The following is a 20,636-nucleotide window of genomic DNA, read 5'->3' on the forward strand; positions in this document are numbered from 1 at the left end:
TGTTAAGCTTTTGGTTGTGGATGTTCATGATTGCTTATTGCAATAGTTTACATAACACCATTGCTTTTGCATTATTATTCAATACTACTAACACAAATAAAGCCAACAATAACACAGGTCATTGTACAACATAAAACTATACATTAAAAATATTACCTACCTTAACCTTCATATCTAAGTCTGTTAGTACCATGAAGAAATCATTATAGGTCATGCCATATTCTTTCCTTAATTCTGTATTGAGTTCATGGTCCAGCAAATCATCATCTCCAATTACTTTCATAGGCTTTTCATTGTCTTAAAAAATAAGAATGAAGATAACACATTGTAACATGAAATGTAATAAAAAATACAAATATTGCTATATACAATGCATGGTATTCTGCAGTTTCCTTGCTTAGAATGAAACTGTGCCCAAACTTTGAACATTAAAGTATCCACATATTCCGAACAACCTTTAAAATTACAGCAAAACAAGCCCTCACCTCTGTAGCTATAGGCATTTTGGACAAATTCACAAGGGCACGGAAATCACATTTTGTTTCCCCTTTTATGGAAACAGAATCTTGGCAACCTTCCAGTCCTCTGATTTAAACAAACAACAGGTGCTTGAAAGTTGTAAGAAATTGAATCAACTTTGGAGTCTTTTTTGCTGTTGTTACCCCAATCCATTGGGATCACCTAGGCAATTCAAGCTTATGTTCGCCTCTCCCCCTCCCTCCCTGCAGTCTACTGGGGGACATCAGCAGTTCCAGAAGAGTGCTGGACCATTTAGAAAGCCCAAGTCCCACGCATGTGCAGTTGGCAGCTGACTGCCCACAGTTAAGATGCTGATGCCTGGGACCAAAGAAAGATGGAAAAAAACTGCTTGGGTGTAAATCCTGAGACAGATAAGGGTCTGTTTATTAAAAATCAGCAGCTTCCATTTTTGTAGCTACTGACTTTTAATTTTCAAAAATATGACTGGAGCTCCCCCTTACTATTTTACCTGTGCCACTCTGCATAGAGATGAAAAAGCATGCTCAAAGTGGTCCCCGAGGGCATAAAAATGATGCCCTGAAAATACAGTATATGACAACACAGAGCAACATCTGATCTCTTCAACACAGTAAAACTGTCTGTATGAGAAGAGACATGTAAATTAGCTTGAGACCAATTCCTTTTATGTTGTAGATTTTTTAAAACTTTTTTTAAAGGTAGAAATAATAAACCATTTTTAGTGCCTCTCTTTATTACATGAATACTTTCTGATTACTAGATATGTGCATTCCCGTTTGTACGAATGTTATTTTCATACGAAAATGTTCATTTTCGTACCTGCAGAATAATGTGTACATACGAAAAAATTAAAGCACCAAAATACGAAAAGGACGGGATTACGAATGAGCCGCATAACGAACAACCGCAAATACGAACGAACGATCTGACGAAAATACGACAAAACGAAAATGGCAAAAGAACGAAAATTACATCTATAACAAAAAATTTGCATTCTGTATCCAGTTTGAATCCCCTCTCTGCTCGTATCCTCAGCCGTATGTTCACACGACATCCACAAAAAAAGATTTGCATTCTGTATCCTGTTTGAATCCCCTCTCTGCTCGTATCCTCAGATGCATGTCCACATGACACCTACAACAAAAGATTTGCATTCTGTATTCTGTTTGAATCCCCTCTCTGTTTGTATCCTCAGCCGTATGTTCACACGACATCCACAACAAAAGATTTGCATTCTGTATCCTGTTTGAATCCCCTCTCTGCTCGTATCCTCAGCCGTATGTTCACACGACATCCACAACAAAAGATTTGCACTCTGTATCTTGTTTGAATCCCTTCTGTGTTCGCACCCTCAGTCGTATGCTCACACGACATCCACAACAAAAGACCCGCACTCTGTATTTTGAATTCCTTTTTTCTGTTCGTATTTTGGATTCAACAGAATGCAAATCTTTTGCCACAGATGTCACACGAACACACGACCGAAAACACCAAAAGAAAAAGGACCCAAAATACAGAATGCAAATCTTTTGTTATAGATGTAATTTTCGTTTTTTTTAATGGGAAGTGAATGTAGTTAGTAAAGCAGCTTCTCTTTTGTGCTGAGTAGTACAGTAAAGCCAAATAAACTTGTCTGTGGATTTTCATCTGAAGGGAGATCAGTTGGCCAGACTTTTGAACACAAAAATGGTTTTCTGATGGAGTTTAAAAACGAACAAATTTTCTGAGAACGAATGGAAAACGATCGTTTTTATGTTTGTTGTTAAAAAAGTCTGACCAAGTGTATGGGGCTTAACAATCGTTAATATGGATGAGCCGCGTGTTGAAAGTGCAGCGAATCCCACGATATATTTACGAAAGTACAAAATGACGAAAATCCTTTTTCTGTTCGTATCTTCAGTCGCATGCCCACATGACATCCACAACAAATTGTCATAGATGTCACACGAACACACGACCGAAAACACGAACAGAAAAAAGAATCCAAAACACAGAATGCAAATCATTGACGAAAATTATTGTCTAACAAGTAACGAACATAAATTAAACAAATTAACGAACCATCCCGCATGTACGAAAATAAAACGGTAACGAAAATATGAAACGATCGGAATACGAAAAAATCTCGTCGTACGAAAAACGAACAGGAAAACGGGCGTCTTACGAAAAACAAACGGAAACGTGCCTACGGAACGATACGAAACAGAACAAAAAAAAAAGAAAAAAAATTCTGTGCACATGTCTACTGATTACTATGTGATTACATATAAATACATTTGTAGGTTGAATACAGCCTTATGGTAAAGTTTTTATGGAGAGGTCACCTGTCTGTAATAAAAATAACTCTATTCAAAAATAAATTACATAAATAGCAGTTGTGTAAAAAAAATATGCTGCGCTGGTTAATATACCAAAAAAAAAAACCCTTAAAAAAAATAAAAAATTACATAAATCAGAGTTGTGCTAAATATAGACATGTGTGTAATTATAAGCCAACATCATCACACACCGCACAAAGCATGGACCTTCATATAAATAAATAAATGTCATTGAATAAAACTGTGATACAATCCACCAAACGTGATAAGTCCAATTCAGTGAGATCAGATTGTGTAACAGCAGACACCTCCACCAAACCTCTTTTGGGCACACGCTCACCTTTTGGATGGACATATTACAAAGATCTTATTTTGCCTTTAATCAAATCAATTGGACTCTAAAAACCCAGCTGGATGCTCCCAGAGCTCAATCAATCCTCCTCAGAACTCTCACTCAGTAAATGCAGCACTCCTCTCAGCTCAGGTGATAAAGCATGGATCAATGCTTAAAAGGATACAAAAAAGGATAGTGCTCACTGAGGTATTTTATATTAAAGTGGATGCAAACCATCACATATACCCAGTGAAGTGAACAGCCTCAGATGATACACAGAGATTAAACAAATCCTCATACATAAGTTTCACATGTATATCTGTTGTCTTCAGCTTTCTATACTGTTCAGAAAGTGCACATCGTGTTAGAATTTTCTCTTCCTGTTCCCCCCACTGGGTGTGAATTCTTGGCATACACTGTGTGACAGCTGATTGGAGGAAAGGCACACACCCCCTCTTCACATAGGCAAAGGAAGGAAATAACGTGCAGAGCTGTGCTGTGAATAGACCAGCTGTCTGCTAATCTTTTTCCATGCACCACCCCCGACTCAAATTTTAGAATGGTTTTATCTCGGTTGTTGGAAAGCTTGTCAGAAGTTATCATGCTGATAACAGAAGAACCAAGGAGCAGAAATACACAATAATTAGGGCTTTACAGATAGATGTGCCCAGGTCAAATTTCATAAATGGGGTTACATCCACTTTAAGAAAAGAAAAAAAAATGCACTCACATAATAACTGAATAAAATCACTATCACTACCAATATCACTTTAAATCCATTTCAATGCTGATCGTGTAGATGGCTCCAACATCGGTAATATACAGATACCTCCCTATTTTGCAGAGTGCTACCAAGCCATGCCCCAGGCAAAGTCCTACATGTTTTGTCTTTCTGACTTCATTGGGGTCACCAGAAAAAAACGTTTCCTGGTTGCCCCGTTGACGAAACGTGCAAGACATGGCTTGGTAGCACTCTGCTCCTCTGGCTTGTCTGCTCCCCCTGCTGGTGGGAGGCAGACAAGGTTACTAGATCCAGCATGAATAGTTCAGTGAGGGCATAGAGAGCAGCTACAGCAAAGTGTCCTAACTTGCTTTCTCTCTCTCTAGCCAAGCACCGTACATAAGCAATGGATGCTGCTGCACTTCACCTTCATTGTACATGTACAGTACCTTCACTATTACAGGCTACAATTTACTACCATCGCTCAATTAGCTAGTAATTTAGCCTTGAAGCATAAATTAGAATTCAAAATTACCTTTACCTTTAAACCTATATTAAATATTCAGGTAAAATATGATCCAAATGTTTAGTTTTTATATATTGTATGCTTGCTTGAAAAAAATACAATTTAATTTAAATTAGGCTAAAATGATACCAGCTCATTAGTTATTATTCCACATGGCTATATGATTTAAGTATATGATTTATGTATGTTGAAGCTCGTAAAAAGCACCCTGGAGTCATAGTATAGACTAAAACCACAGAAGTTCCAGCGTTCTGGGTCTAATTTAGTATGAGACTAAACTACAAATCATGTAAATAACACAGTAAATGTATAAAAGGCACAGAGAGAAGCACAATCTTCCATCAGAGAGTTCTGTGATCATTGTTTGAGACATTTCTAGAAACAGATGAAGAGTAAAAATGTTAAAAATACTACAAACACCACTAATAATATTAATACCAATAGCAGGACTGTTCCACTGAAACAAATTGTAAATAATTTTGTCAAGAAGCTTACAAATGTTTAGTAAATCTCCCCGTGACCTAAAGTAACTCACCCTCCCCGCCCCATGTATACTTATCTGCTGTGGTTTGCCACAATCTTCACATTCCAAATGTATAAATCCTCTCAATATAGGCCCGGATTCACAGACACCGGCGCATATTTATGCCGCCGTAGCGTATCTTTTTTACACTACGCCGGCGCAACGTGGAGAGGCAAGCATGGAATTCACAAAGCAAATGTTCCCAACGTTGCGCCGGCGTAACGTAATTTCGTAGGCGTAAGCCAGTGTAAGTGTAAGTGGGTGTGACCTTATTCAAATGATGGTCCGAGCGTGGTGCAATGCTTTATGCCCGGCGTATCATGAACGGCGCATGCGCAGTGACGCGGACGTATGACTGCACCCCTGTGCGCATGCTCACAACTACGCCGGCGCAACTTCCTGGGACACGCTGGCCAACCGGCTAACGCCGAGCGCATAAATACACCCAGCCATACGCCCGTCCGGCGCAAAAGTACATCCTGCTTGTTTCCCCCCCTGAAGCAAGGTACTTTTGCTGAGCGATGGCAGCTGCAAATGTAGGCAAGGAGAGGAGGAAGAGGAATTTTTCGAAGGAGGAGAGGGATGTCCTTATTTTGGAAATAGTGAAACTTGATAAGTACCTCCATGGTGCCCACAGTGCCAGGACCAGCAGGGCACGTAAGAGGGAGATACTGGAGGAGATCACCCTGGAGGTCAATGCCATCGGTAATGAGACCAGGACCCCCGACAATGTAAACAAAAAAATAAATGACATGAGACCTCGGGTCCGGGACAAGCTGGCCCTTATGAGGAGGCACGCCAGGGGCACGGGAGGAGGACCAGCCTCTGCTCTGCGGTTGACGGATGAGGAGGAGGTCATCGCCAAATGTCTGGAGAGGGAGCAGGTGGAGGGCATGGAGGGCTTTGACTCCGGAGACCAGGCCTTGAGGACAGGTAAGTGTGTTTTATGACCCCTTTTCCAGTGTGTAGCATGTGAGGGGGTGGAAGGGAACATGTGACAAGTGTGTGGGTCCACCAACATGTGAATGCTTTGTGTCATCTACAGATGTGCTGGAGGGAGCGGACCCGTCGTCAGCTGCTGGACGAGCCATCCCATCCTCGGAGGAGTGTGCCCACACCTCTCCTCTAGAGGAAGTTGAGGAGGAGCAAGTGGACTTTGAGGAAGGTGTATACCTCCAGGAGGAGAACATCATCCCTGGACCCTCCCAAACCTCCTCCCCCATCAGGCAAAGCCCCTCACCCTCCTCCCCCATCAGGGGAAGCCCCTCAGGGTCCACCCCCATCAGGGAAAGCCCCTCAAGGTCCACCCTCATCAGGGAAAGCCCCTCAAGGGCCTCCCCGTACAGACGGCCCCAAGCCTCTCCTGCCCCCAGGAAGGCTAGGCGGAAGACAAGGGGTGTTTCTGAATCCCTCCAGGAAAATCTTGCGATGGAACAGGCCCACCAGACCCGCCATATGGGTGCTATAGCTGGGGACCTGTGACGTGTGGCAGACAGCCTGGCCTCCTCGGCCCAGATAACTGACAGCCTGCAGGATGTGAGTGGTAACTGCGCCACTGTGGTCACCTGCGTTGGGGAGCTGCAGGCCACAACAGCAGGCCACGTGGCAGAGGTTAAGAGCCTGGTAGTGGCTGTACAGGCCAATACTGCTGCCATCGAGGTGGAGGGGAGGCAGACGAGGCGCCACCAGCGGCACACCACCATCCGCCAGCTGCGGATGCAGGCGCAGACTAACGCGGTCCTCACCCGCATTGCCCTGGCACCATGCCTGGCCTGGCACCATGCCTGGCCCATGACAGGGCAAATGAGTGCCTTTTTTGTTTTTTGTTTTGCTCAGTTTATGAGCTTTTTTCTTTTTGAGTGTCGTGCACAGAAGGATGTGCCTCCAGTAAGGTCATGCCATGTCGGCCAATGGCATGAACCCAGTAGTGCAGGCTACAGTGTGACTGGTGTGTGAATGTGGGTGACATACCTGCCAGCAAGGTGTGTAACCCTGGGTCGTCGGGGAGAGGTTATCCCCACGACCGTGTGAATGTGGTATGAATGGACAGTAACACCATTGGGGCCTTGGCGTGGCGTTGCTGCTCCCAAGTCCTGCATGGTGGACTTGGGCTAATCCAATGTGAGGTGGATGTGGTGTGTGTGAGCACAGGACCCCAGATGGCAAGCCCCCTTTTTTTAAATTTTGAGAAAAAAAAAATTGGATATTTTTTTATTTATTTTTTTAAATCTTTTTAGTTCCTTTTTTTTATATATATTTTTCTGTAGTTCGTCTTTCTCAATTCGCGGCAGCACCCCCCAGGCCCATGCCTGAAGCTGTGTAAGGGGCCCCATAATTCCTGATGGCGGCCCTGCCTGGCATGTTGGCATACAGATGTGTTGTGCTGCAAGTGTGGTTGCTCAGCTCGTCCGTAACGGTGCTGCTGCAGCTGCTGTCCAGCTGACCTGTGCACGTCTGGTGCTGAGTTACACCTGCTTTATGTGGAATAACTTTAGGCCGGACGTTGAACTTACACGTATCGCACGTAGCCTGCGCCGGGCGCACGTACGTTCGTGAATCGCCGTATCTCCCTCATTTGCATATTTGAATACAAAATCAAAAGGAGCGGAAAATGCGCCCAGCATAAATATGCGCCTACGATACGCCGGCATAGAAAAGTTACGTTGGTGTATCTACTTTTGTGGGCACGGCGCACAGATACGACGGCGCATATTTACACTTACGTGGCGTATATCGAGATACGTCGGCGTAAGTGCTACGTGAATCCGGGCCATAGTTTCCAAATCAGACTTTTTTCAGCCCTAGCTAAATATACCATATGTTCCTGATGAACAAAGCGATCATAATCATTTCCATCTTCATAAACCAATGCCAAAGTGTCAGACAGCAGATCCCGTTCCCTCTTCACAGAAAAAACATGCATGCTCAGCCAACCCAAGTGTGCAAGCTGCCAACAAAGTAACAATAACAAGCCTGATAGGATTGTGCGTGCATAGCCCAGCCGTTCTGCATAACTATTGCTATATCTATCCTTAGCCTATTATTCATATAAAAACATATACAGTATCTCACAAAAGTGAATACACCCCTCACATTTTTGTAAATATTTATTACATCTTTTCATGTGAAAACACTGAAGAAATTACACTTTTGCTAAAATGTAAAGTAGTGAGTGTACAGCTTGTATAACAGTGTACATTTGCTGTCCCCTCAAAATAACATAACATACAGCCATTAATGTCTAAACCGCTGGCAACAAAAGTGAGTACACCCCTGAGTGATAATGTCCAAATTGGGACCAAAGTGTCAATATTTTGTGTGGCCACCATTATTTTACAGCACTGCCTTAACCCTCTTGGGCATGGAGTTCACCAGAGCTCATTCGTGTTACAAGGTCTCAGGTGTGAATGGGGAGCGGGAGTGTTACGTTTTGTGTTATCGCTCTCACGCTCTTGTACTGGTCACTGGAAGTTGAACATGGCACCTCTTGGCAAAGAACCCTCTGAAGATCTGAAAAAAAAAATTGTTGCTCTACATAAAAATGGCCTAGGCTATAAGATTGCCAAAACCCTGGAACTGAGCTGCAGCACGGTGGCCAAGACCATACAGCAGTTTAACAGGACAGGTTCCACTCAGAACAGGCCTTGTCATGGTCGACCAAAGAAGTTAAGTGCACATGCTCAGCGTCATATCCAGAGGTTGTCTTTGGGAAAAAGACGTATGAGTGTTGTCAGCATTGCTGCAGAGGTTGAAGAGGTAGGGGGTGGTCAGCCTGTCAGTGCTCAGACTATACGCCACACATTGCATCAAATTGGTCTGCAATGCAATGGTCGCCCGAGAAGGAAGCCTCTTCTAAAGATGATGCACAAGAAAGCCTGCAAACAGTTTGCTGAAAACAAGCAGACTAAGGACATGGAGTACTGGAACCATGTCCTGTGGTCTAATGAGACCAAGATAAACGTATTTGGTTCAGATGGTGTCAAGCGTGTGTCGTAACAACCAGTTGAGTAGTTCAAAGACAAGTCTGTCTTGCCTACAGTCAAGCATGGTGGTGGGCTACAGTTCATTGAGGGAATCATGAATGCCAACATGTACTGTGACCAGTGGCGTATCTAGGGTATGGCAGCCATGGCAAGTGCCATGGGCGCCATATGAAGAGGGTGCTGTTGAGTGGCTGGGCAGCAAGGCACTTACCAGGGTCTGAGAGTCTTTTCTTCCTTCCTCCTGAGCATAGGCAGGATCTCCTTTTCAGCACCTTTGCTGATGAACAATGGCAGCGCTATCTCTGCTGCGTTCAGCCACAGCCCTCCCCTGTTCTCCCAGGCTCTCCCATTCCATCTGGTCGGATTGGCAGCGCACAAAGAAGGAGGAACATCAGTTTCTCCCTCTCCTCTGTGAAAATTGAGGCCTTAGGTGATGAAGATTTTATCACTTCCAGTATTGGTTCTGCATTTACCTGGCCTTGGAGGGCAGAGGAGGGATCAGGGTTCTAATAAACACCAGATTTATCCATAAAGAGGATATGTCACTACCCAAGGTATCACAAGGGATGATAAATATCACTAGTTTTGTTAGCTGTTTTTTTTTTTTTAAGATTATCTGAAAGATGGGTTTCAAATGTTTCGACAGGGGCACAGTTTCAGTGCTTGCCATAGGCGCTATTTTCACTAGATACGCCTCTGACTGTGACACACTGAAGCAGAGCATGATTCCCTCCCTTTGGAGACTGGGCCGCAGGGCAGTTTTCCAACATAATAACGACCCCAAACACACCTCAAAGACGACCACTGCCTTGCTAAAGAAGCTGGGGGTTAAAGGTGATGGACTGGCCAAGCATGTCTCCAGACCTAAACCCTATTGATTTGTGGGGCATCCTCAAACGAAAGGTGGAGGAGCGCAATGTCTCTAACGTCCACCAGATCCGTGATGTCATCATGGAGGAGTGGAAGAAGGCTCCAGTGGCAACCTGTGAAGCTCTTGTGGACTCTATGCCCAAGAGTGTTAAGACAGTGCTGGAAAATAATGGCGGCCACACAATATATTGACACTTTGGGCCCAATTTGGACATTTTCACTTAGGGGTATACTCACTTTTGTTACCAGCGGTTTAGACGCTATTGGCTGTATGTTGAGTTATTTTGAGAGGACAGCAAATTTACACTGTTATACAAGCTGTACACCCACTACTTTACATTGTAGCAAAGTGTGATTTCGTGTTGGCACATGAAAAGATATAATAAAATATTTACAAAAATGTGAGGGGTTTACTCACTTTTGTGCGATACTGTATGTACAATATATAATCTATAATTATTGTAAAAGAAGAATACAGGAAGTAGAATGTAGTTTTAGTTCGCCACCCAGTTTAGAGATAAACGGTGGTGAACAATTTTGATGCTGGACTTCCAGAAAGTGTCTGCTGTAGTAATGGAAGAGGTGGGTGGGTTTATAATAAATGTTTGGCTTCCCTCTTCCTCTCAGTCCAGTAGCGAGTACCTCCTTCCTCTTCCCTCAGGAACACATAAAATGTGTACCACACCCCCAGAGGTCTGACCTCTGTAGCCTGCACTTCTATTGTTAAAAGAATCGCCATGCAAAATTCTGAAAAAACACAAATTAATGCCTTATGACAAATCTGGCTGTTCTGTCTCCCGTACCACACAGTAATCAATGGGGTTCTAATGCACATGCATAAGAAGAAGGACCACAACCCAGAATTTAGTGACAGTGCTGCTGATCTCCTCTAACCTCACATACCAGCAATCAGCTCTCAGAACAGGAAGTCTCCGAGTCTCACTAATAACTGATATGTGGCTCTGTTTGGTAGATTGTATGATATGTAAGGCCACAAATAGGGTATAGTTAACAGTAGATCTTTTGCGCTAAGAACTGATTGCTGGTATCTGGAAAGTTTGCTGCAGGTTAGAGGAGATATGCAACACTGGCACTAAGGTTCAGTTCACAATTGTTCAGGCTGTGTTCTGTGGGTAGGGCAGACAATTCATTTCAATAGGCTGCCCTACACGCAGAAGCAAAGCGAAAGATGTCCCGGACCCTATTTGAAAATATCACCACAGCACCAGGCGGTTTTACGTGTGCACAAATGCTGGCATTTTGCCAATGCATAGAGGTGCCATAAAAAATTTAATGGCACCCCTGCATGTCTGCGAAACAGCAGCATGCCTCTCTCCTACGTGGGCGACGTGCACGAGTGTGGCACGCAATAGTATGAATTTAGCCTAAATGCTATGTCTTCTCTTGGAGCCGTTTGGAGTCCTTGGGTGACCTAATTATGCTTCAATACCTTGTGCATGTGCAGTAGTGGACTGTAGGTAATAACATTGTGTAGCTACTACGCATGTGTGGTAGCAATGGCATTTAAAGCTAGGCATAGGTGTGCGCAGCCTATTGCATTAGGGTGTGCACCCCCAAAGCTCCAACACATATGCATTTGACATACTTACCGGCCTCTTCCCCACTCTCCATCCTAAAACAATGGGAGGAAGAGCAACAAAGTACATGGGGGACCCGGGCACCAGGAACAGGGAAAGGAGGGGTGGTGGGGTGGCATATATTAGTACCGATCCCCTATACGTTTCTCCTGTGGCAGCTGTTGACAAAAGGGAGAGGAGGAGAAGCCAACTTTCAGCTGCTACAGGAGGAAAATACAAATCGGTTCCACTAAATTCCACCCCGCTCCCTCTCCTGTCCATGTTCTGAGTGTCGGCAAGGAAGGATTGTGGTTTACCTGTCACCTGCCCACCATTGACAGGTTGTCAACCCCAGGATTAGGGTGTGCCCAGGCACACCTGGCACACCCCCTGCGCACGCCTATGAAGCTAGGCCAGTTCCATCCACAACAGCTATACCTAGCTGGAAGAAAAAGGCGAGAAAAGAACTTGGCCTTTTCATACCTGGCCCTGCCAGCTGACATTAACATTCTACCCCCTGGCTTCTGCTGCAGCTTACACAGACACTAAAATCCTTGGCCTAGTAGCCCATACAATCAGCTGCCCACCCGACCTCTGCTGCTAGCAGGAAGGAATGCATCTGAAGTTATAGCTGACAGCAACTCAAGGAGACACCACTCATCACCATGCCGGCAACCACCCCCCTGACCACCACTGTGCCAACGACCCCCCCACCTTGCCATTGCCTGCTGTTAATTCTCACCAGCGTGCCATAAACCTCCTTATTACTGCATCTTCATGCCAACCCCTCTCACCTCCACAGCTAAATACCATCTCACTCCCCCAAACCATACCTGCACCCCAATCCCCACCTCCACTGCGCTTGCCCCCCATTCACCCACATGCCTCTACTTACTACCGCACAAACGCTCACATCTGTGCTCGTTTCTATGGTACCAATAAACACTTCTGCACTTTCCACCACTACAGTGACACTAGGGTTGCCACCTCATCCCTTTAAAACAGAACACATATGAATTACACAGGTTCTGTGGCTGATTAAGGTGGTAATTGAACTCAAGTGGAGCCTTATCTAAATTAAATTAGCCTCAGAACATGTGTAATTCATATGTGTTCTGTTTTAAAGGGATGAGGTGGCAACCCTAAGTGACACCTTCTTCCATATTCAATGAACAGGCACAATTTTGCTACTTTTTTTTACTAAAGTAAGGCAAGTCCAGTATCCCTTCAATTTTTGTTAACATTTGCATTATCTAAATAGGACAAAACATTTCTTAATAATTTGCAAAAATCATATTTTCCATTTAAACGGCTTCTAAATACAAAGGCCCGGATTCACAAAGCACTTGCGCCGACGTATCTCAAGATACGCCGTCGTAAGTACAAATGTGCTCCGTCGTATCTATGCGCCGACCCACAAACTAAGATACGCCTAAAAATAGGCTTCATCCGACCGACGTAACTTGCCTACGCCGGGCGTAGCGTGGGCGCATATTTACGCTGGACGTATTTGGCGCACCCATAGATTTTCTATTCACATATGCAAATGAGGGATATATGCCGATTCACGAACGTACTTGCGCCCGGCACATAATATACGCGGTTTGCGTAAGTCGTACGTCCGGCGTAAAGTTATTCCCCATATATGAGGCGCAACCCATGCAAAGGTATGGACCAGGGAACATAAGCCGTCGTATTTTACATAGTTTACGTTGGACGTGAATATGGCTGGGCGTAGGTTACGTTCACGCCGTAGGCAGTGATCCGGCGTATCTTAGGCAGTTGTTCCGACGTGATTGTGAGCATGCGCACTGGGATGCGTACACGGGACGGCGCATGCGCCGTTCGTTAGATGTATCTGTCTGGCACTCGGCCCATCATTTGCATGGGGTCACGCCTCATTTGCATGTCTCACGCCCACTTCCACCTACGCCGGCTTACGCCTTAGAAACCCAGCGCAGATTTGAGAGCAAGTGCTTTGTGAATTCGGTGCTTGCCTCTCTGCGCTGCGTCGGCGTAGCGTACAAAAGATACGCTACGGCGGCATAAATATGCGCTGATGTCTGTGAATCCGGGCCATTTATACCTAATTCAAATGACTATTACGGGCTGTTATGTCATTGTCTGTAACTGTAACTGATTTGGGCTTACTCATCGTCTAAATGTCTTTTTATTACATCAGCACATAGACTCACTGAAGAACAATGTATGTGTCATCCTTCTCAGCTGTTACAGTCCAATTTCCACTTCATACAACAGAGAGAATTTCTATTAATTTTATACAAAATAGTGCAAATAAATTAAAGAATTTGGTTATATAAATTTTTTTTGCATTCATTTTGCATTATTATTTATGTTAACATTTTTTTCATTGTATTCCAGTGGCTGGGACATTTGCATTATTATTCAAGTTATGCTATTTATGTTAAACTTTTTTTTCATTGTATTCCAGTGGCTGAGGAATTTGTTGATTTAACGTCTTTTGAAAAACAGGTAACCATGGAAACATAAAGCACAATTATAGCCCAATAGTTTTGCAAGTGGTAATCAAGAAAGCAAACCAGTCCCTTGAGTGCTACATTTGCTATGCAAGCTCAAATGCAAAAGTTATCTTTATACAGCAAAACAAAATGGTTCTAACGGAAAGCCGTGTTACCATTGAGAAAATGTCTACTGTGGGGTGGGGTGGGGGAGGGAGGAGTGGCCTTTCACAAACTAAGATGGTCTAAACTGCTGGAACTTTGATGGCAATACATGGCCAAATGATGTGACTTTGGATTACAAAGAGAAAATGGATCAATGGTTAAACAGTATAATTTTTTCTGTATAATGCCCCTCCACCGGGAATCCCAGGGGGAAAACTGAGAACCTGCTCGGTCACTTTCCCCGTGTACACACCAGAGGTTTTCCCATCGGGAAAACTGCGGTGAGAGTTTTGGCCGGGAATTCTGGCCGTGTGTATGCTCCACCGCAGTGTTTCCCATAGGGAAACTGCCGGGGAAAAGACTGCCTGGAAATCGCAGCAGGAAAAAAGAGACATTTTTTCCTACCACGTTTCCCGGCGGTTTTGCTGTCGGGAAAACTGCCATGGAGCATACGCACGGCCAGTTTTCCCGTCCAAAAGCTGTCTTGGCAGTTTTCCCGATGGGAAAACTGGTCGTGTGTAAGAGGCATAAGAGCAAAGTATTATAGATTTGTAACCCATGGACTGGTGGAGGAAGCCAACAATAGAAGGAGAGGCAATGGTACCACAGCAGGGCATTTTAATGGACTTCCAACCTACAAACATAGAAACACACATATATTTCATATTTGCATATAAATGTTTCATATTTACCGGCAGTTGGTTTTCTAAAAATACTAACCTCTAGGTTTTCTGTAGTCATTTACTACTGTGCTGTGATGAGCCTGATTTGCCTGTTAAATCTAATCTACTCTCTTTTCAAACTATTCAAGACCCACATTCATTAAGCAGAAAACAGATCCGTGCTTCATCCTTTCTGCTAGATTATGCAAGTTTGTATGGGTTTATATTTGGAGAAAAGCAACCAATGAGTGGGCGAGAAGTGTTGGTTTTTCTCATTAGCCTGGCAAGTGCTGCAGAGAAAGCTGCCATGGAAGCACCTTCCATGGAAATGGAAATTAATCTATGTACTTTGCAAAGTGTTGCTTAAAATATACTGATCCTACCTGAAATATTGTATGTGTATATATATATATATATATATATATATATATACATATATTAATTCTGAATTAAACACCAGCTAATTCTACAAGATGTCTAATACATTTTTTTATTTTCTCTGACCTAAAATACAATAATCAAACATTTTTTTTTTTTTGGATAGAACATTAAGTGAATAAAAAATATATACTAATATATGCTGGTATTTATCACCCAAGTATACAGTAGCAATACACGTCTAGTTTTGAAGATGACTTAAAGGGTATCTCCATTTTTGCAGTCAAATTTGAGAAAAACCACACTTGATGTTCGTTACATTATCCCATTCACACAGCATAGCAACTTTTTTGAAAGGCCAAGTTCGGCAAAAATAATACATGCACATATGTTTGCAGGTTCAAAAATTAGAATTTTTTATTTTTTTCTGAAGCCTACAAATTATTGCTCCTGTGATCCGTGGCTGCAATGTCAAGCTCCTGCAGAATCTATAGATTTCTGCCTGTACCTCCCTTACTGCAGACAGTAATGCCGCTTACACACCATCACTTTTTGTGATGAAAAAAAACGACGTTTTTAAAAACGTCACTTTAAATGACCGTGTGTGGGGGAAAACGTTGTTTTATGTCTTCTGAAAAACGACAAAAAAAATTTGAAGCATGCTTCAATTTTATGTGTCGTTTTTAAAAACGTCATTTTTTACTTCACAGAAATTGACCGTGTGTAGCAAAAAACGTAAATTAAAACGTTTTTACACCCGCGCATGCCCAGAAGCTAGTTATGAAGCGAGCTTCAATGGAAAAACGTGGTGAACGTAACCTCGCTTTGCTAGAACATTGTGAGAAAAACGATGGTGTGTAGGCAACTTCGTCTTTGAAAATTGAAGTTTCAAAAACGTAATTTTTTACTTCACAGAAAATGTCGTTTTTTTTCATCACATAAAGTGATGGTGTGTATGCGGCATAAGGCTCGGTTCACATTAGTGCAAATTAGGTTTCCCCTGCATCCAATTTGCAAAGCAGGAGATTGTGACCGATTCTCTATGGATCCGGTTCACATATTTCTGCAGCGGATCCGGTGCGATTTTGGTCCGTTTCAGGTACGAATTCAGACAAAAATTCGGACTGAAATCAGACCTGAAACGGTGAACGAGGACACACCGGACTCCTGCTGTGAGCCCCTGCGTGCTCATATGTGAACCGAGCCTTACTGGAGAGTAGGAAGATCAGTGAACTATGAGAGTGCTCACCAGCACTCTCTCAGTTCATTGAGGACTTCAAGCCATCTCCCGCGGTTCACTATGAATAAACAACGTGGCTGTGTGTGCGGAAACCTGCATGGCTGTGCTCTATTTAAATAATGTTACAACCTAAATATGGGTGTAATATGTAACATGTTACCAAAGTTAATAGAATAGATTTTTTCTTTTATTACATGCATTATGTAGTTAACAAATAAATTTACCACTTGCCCTGCAGAAGATTTACCCCCCTTCATTACCAGTCAGTTTTTTGTGATACAGCACTGCGTTACTTTAACTGACAATTGCACGGTCCTGCGACACTGTATCAAATACCATTTATGTAATTTTTTTCCCCATAAATAGAGCTTTCTTTCTGTGATATATGATCATCAATGCGTTTTTATTTTTATGCTATAAACAAAAAAAGACTGTCAATATAAAAAAAAATAAAACAATATTTTTTACTTTCTGCTATAAAACATATCCAATAAAAAATTTAAAAAAAATCTAATTTCTTGATAAATTTGGGCCAATATGTATTCTGCTACATGTTTTTGGTTAAAAAAAAAATCCCAATAAGCGTATATTCATTGGTTTGTGCAAAAGTTATTGGGCCAGATTCACAGAGCAGATACGACGGCGTATCTCCTGATACGCCATCGTATCTGTTGTTCTATCTATGTGACTGATTCATAGAATCAGTTACGCATAGATAGCCATAAGATCCGACAGGTGTAATTGTTTTATACTGTCGGATCTTAAGATGCAATACCGCGGCCGCCGCTGGGGGGAGTTCGCGTCGTAAACCAGTGTCGGGTATGCAAATTAGAAATTACGGCGATCCACAACGGTTTTTCGCGTTCGCTACGTCGCCGCTAGTCTAGTTTCCCGTCGCAAAGTTAGTCGTTTTTTTTGGTGCCTTAACTTTACACAGCAATCGTATTGCTGTATAAAGTATGGCCGTTGTTCCCGCGTCGAAATTAAAAAAATAACGTTGTTTGCGTAAGCCGTCCGGGAATACGGAATTACGCTACGCGCGTCGCCGTTCGAAAAAATTACGTCACTTCGCGCAAAGCACGGCGGGAGTTCGGAAACGGAGCATGCGCGGTAGGTCCGGCGCGGGAGCGTGCCTAATTTAAATGGCACACGCACATTTGAATTGGCCCGCCTTGCGCCGGAGGCCGCCGGCGTAGGTTTTCATCGCAAGTGCTTGGTGAATCAGGCACTTGCGATGAAAAATTGCGGCGGTGTAACGTATCTACGATACGTTACGCCGCCGCTCATCTATGTGAATCTGGCCCATAATGTCTACAAACTATGGGATGTTTACTGGAATTTTTATTTTATTTACTTTTTACTAGTAATGGCGGTGATCAGCGACTTATAGCAGGACTGCGATATTGCGGCAGACATTTAGACACTAACTGACACTTTTCATGATGATCGGTGGGTGCCATTGACCCGCCACCCACTGATCGACATCTGCTGTGTTTAATCCTAGCACGGCCAGGTAGCTGGCAGTGCGCGCACATGCCCAGGGCCATCTTTTCCATTGGGCACGCTGGGCAGTTGCCCGGGGGCCCCGCTTGCCTGGGGGGCCCCACCGGCTGCCCAGCAACCCCAGTAAAAAATTGTGGAGAGTGACGGGTTAGAACTGCCCATGCCCAGTTTGCGGAAATCACAGAGAAGATCCGGTCCTCCACGAATGCGGGGGGTTGCTGATGTAAGGGGGGAGTGAATGCAAAAATGTAAGGGGGCACTGATATAAAGGTTCCCCCTCCTATATTAGTGACCCCCCTTACCTTAGTGTATTTACTCTATAGAAGGTGGTCTCTGGTCATCAGAGTGCCCCCCACATCCGAGTTCCCCTTTACATCAGAGTCTGCAGGATTCCCCCTTACAATGCAAGGGGGAACTCAGTCTGCGGACCCTGATGTAAGTGGGAAAGAGAAAGCAGTGGACTCTGATATAAGGTGGTCTCTGGTCACCAGAGCCCCCCTCCACATCAGAGTTCCCCCCTTAGATCATGATCTGCAGCCTTTCCCGTTTACATAAGAGTTCCCTTTCACTGTAAGGGGGAATCCTGCAGACTCTGATGTAAGAGGAAACTCTGTGCTGGCTGGGTTATAGTAACCTGACCTTCATGTCAATGAAGACATTTTTTTTTTTTTTTACTTTTGTTTAACTTAAACACATTGCTAATAGCACTAGCTATATGTTTATAGTTTAAATACTGACATTTGCATTGTTCGGCACTGAAAACTGTAATTTTAGGTACTTTTTTTGCAGTGGCAATAAAAAATGTGGTTCTGCCAGTAAATTTTATAATTTTTGTCAGTAAATTCTTGTGCGTGATTGTGTAGACAGGGCCCCAGTGCACTGTATTGCCCGGGGACCTATAATGCTTTTAAGATGACACTGCACATGCCCCCTACCTGGAAGTGTTAGATCATGTACCTAGTACGTGATCTGGCACAGCCGAGCTACAGTACCTTGCTGCCGTAAATCTGTTAAACGGTCAGCAAGCGGTTAACCTAATAAAAAATAAAAAAATTTAATGCTGAAAACACAGAAGTTGTTCTAAAAAAACAATCAATGCTTCAATAGAACTAAGAATATCCTAGTAAATAAGTGACATTTCTCTGAAAAGGAAACAGCTCTGCACAAGGCTGTGTTTAAAACGCCACAAATTACCAGTTTACAGATTATCAGATGTTCTCTGCATTTTAAACACAACACTTTCAGTGTTCATTGGTCAACCTACAGAACACACATTCATGTCTATTTTAAGAATGTGAAAAGATCAGGGAAATGGCTCAGGAACTGGTATAGTTATAGCAAGCAGCACTTTAAAATGCAGCACCATAGAACGTTCTTACGATAACCTGTCGTTATAGATTTTGTCTAAATGATACTTTCATCACTTGGATTCATGACTTGACACCTTATGAATTTAAAAATAGTTACACCAAAATACACATTGATGAGTATTTCTTTAGCACTGAGCCTACAGTAACTTGTGTTTAACCAGTTCCCTGCCGAGCCATAGTAATATGACGTTGGCAGGAACTGTCTCTCCCTCAGAGTGGACGTCATATGACGTCCTTTGCATCGCGGGTGCTAGGGGGCGCGTGCGCCCGCAGCAACGCTCGCGACCCGGTGCGCATGCCCGGCGGTCCGCGATGTTCATCGGGCACCCGCGATTGCCGGCAATCGCGGCAGGAGTGTGGATCTGTGTGTGTAGACACACAGATCCACCTCCTGTCAGAGGTGAGGGGACCGATGTGTGTTCCCAGTACAGAGGAACACAGATCGGTCTGCTCCCCTTGTGAGTCCCCCTCCCCCTACAGTTAGAATCACTCCCAGGGAACATATTAACCCCTTCAGTGCTCCCTAGTGTTAACCCCTTCTCTGCCAGTCATATTTACACAGTAATCAGTGCATTTTTATAGCACTAATCGCTGTATATATGTGAATGGTCCCAAAAACTTCAAAAGTGTCAGATATGTCCGCGGTCACAATAAAAATTGCAGATCGCCACCATTGCTAGTAAAAAAATAAAAAATAAATAAAAATGCCATAAATCTATCCCCTATTTTGTAGACGCTATAACTTTTGCGCAAACCAATAAATATACGCTTATTGCGATTTTTTATACCAAAAATATGTAGAAGAATACGTATTGGTCTAAATTGATATTTATTAAATCAAAAAGTAAAAAATATGGTGTTTTTTCAAAATTGTTGCTCTTCTTTTGTTGTTGCTCTTCTTTTATAGCACAAAAAATAAAAACCGCAGAGATGATCAAATCCCACCAAACAAAAGATCTTTTTGTGGGGGGAAAAACATAAAGATTTCATTTGGGTACAGTGTTGCATGACCGCGCAATTGTCATTCAAAGTGCAACAGCGCTGAAAACTAAAAATTGGTCTGGGCAGGAAAGGGGTGAAAATGCCCGGTATGGAAGTGGTTAAAGATTGATCTTTTAGGTATGGATCAAAAGAGGCTTACTACAAATTGCACACAACTAAAACAAATTAGCAAGAGTATTCAGTAACATATACAGTGGAACCTTGGATTGCGAGTAGCGCGGTTAACGAGCGTTTCGCAATACGAGCACTGTATTTAAAAATATCCTAACTTGGTTTGCGAGTGTTGTCTCGCAAAACTAGCAGGATTCAGGCCAAGCGGTGTGAAGTACCATGTTTGGACTGAGGTGGGGGGGCACCAGAGCCGAATGGCGCTGATCGTAGCCGATCTGTGTCGTTCGGAAATGCACGGAAGGGTCTGAGGAGAGTTTTGGCTGACCTCTGCAAACCTTGGAAATTGAAAATTTACATCCTTTTTTCCCCACAAAT

At 43.3% G+C, this 20,636-nt stretch overlaps 1 protein-coding gene across 1 annotated transcript in view; it reads right to left on the reverse strand.

Annotated features, from left to right (window-relative positions):
* The window catches only part of CCDC80 (coiled-coil domain containing 80), a 149,690-nt gene that overhangs the window by 81,393 nt on the left and 47,661 nt on the right, over positions 1-20,636 (reverse strand). The window contains exon 4 of the mRNA XM_040338054.1: positions 161-297. Within this exon, the coding sequence (XP_040193988.1) occupies positions 161-297 (137 nt within the window). The remainder of the gene's footprint in view (positions 1-160; positions 298-20,636) is intronic.

Source organism: Rana temporaria, chromosome 2, assembly GCF_905171775.1.
Source record: "Rana temporaria chromosome 2, aRanTem1.1, whole genome shotgun sequence".
In the NCBI taxonomy this organism is placed as follows: Eukaryota; Metazoa; Chordata; class Amphibia; order Anura; family Ranidae; genus Rana; species Rana temporaria.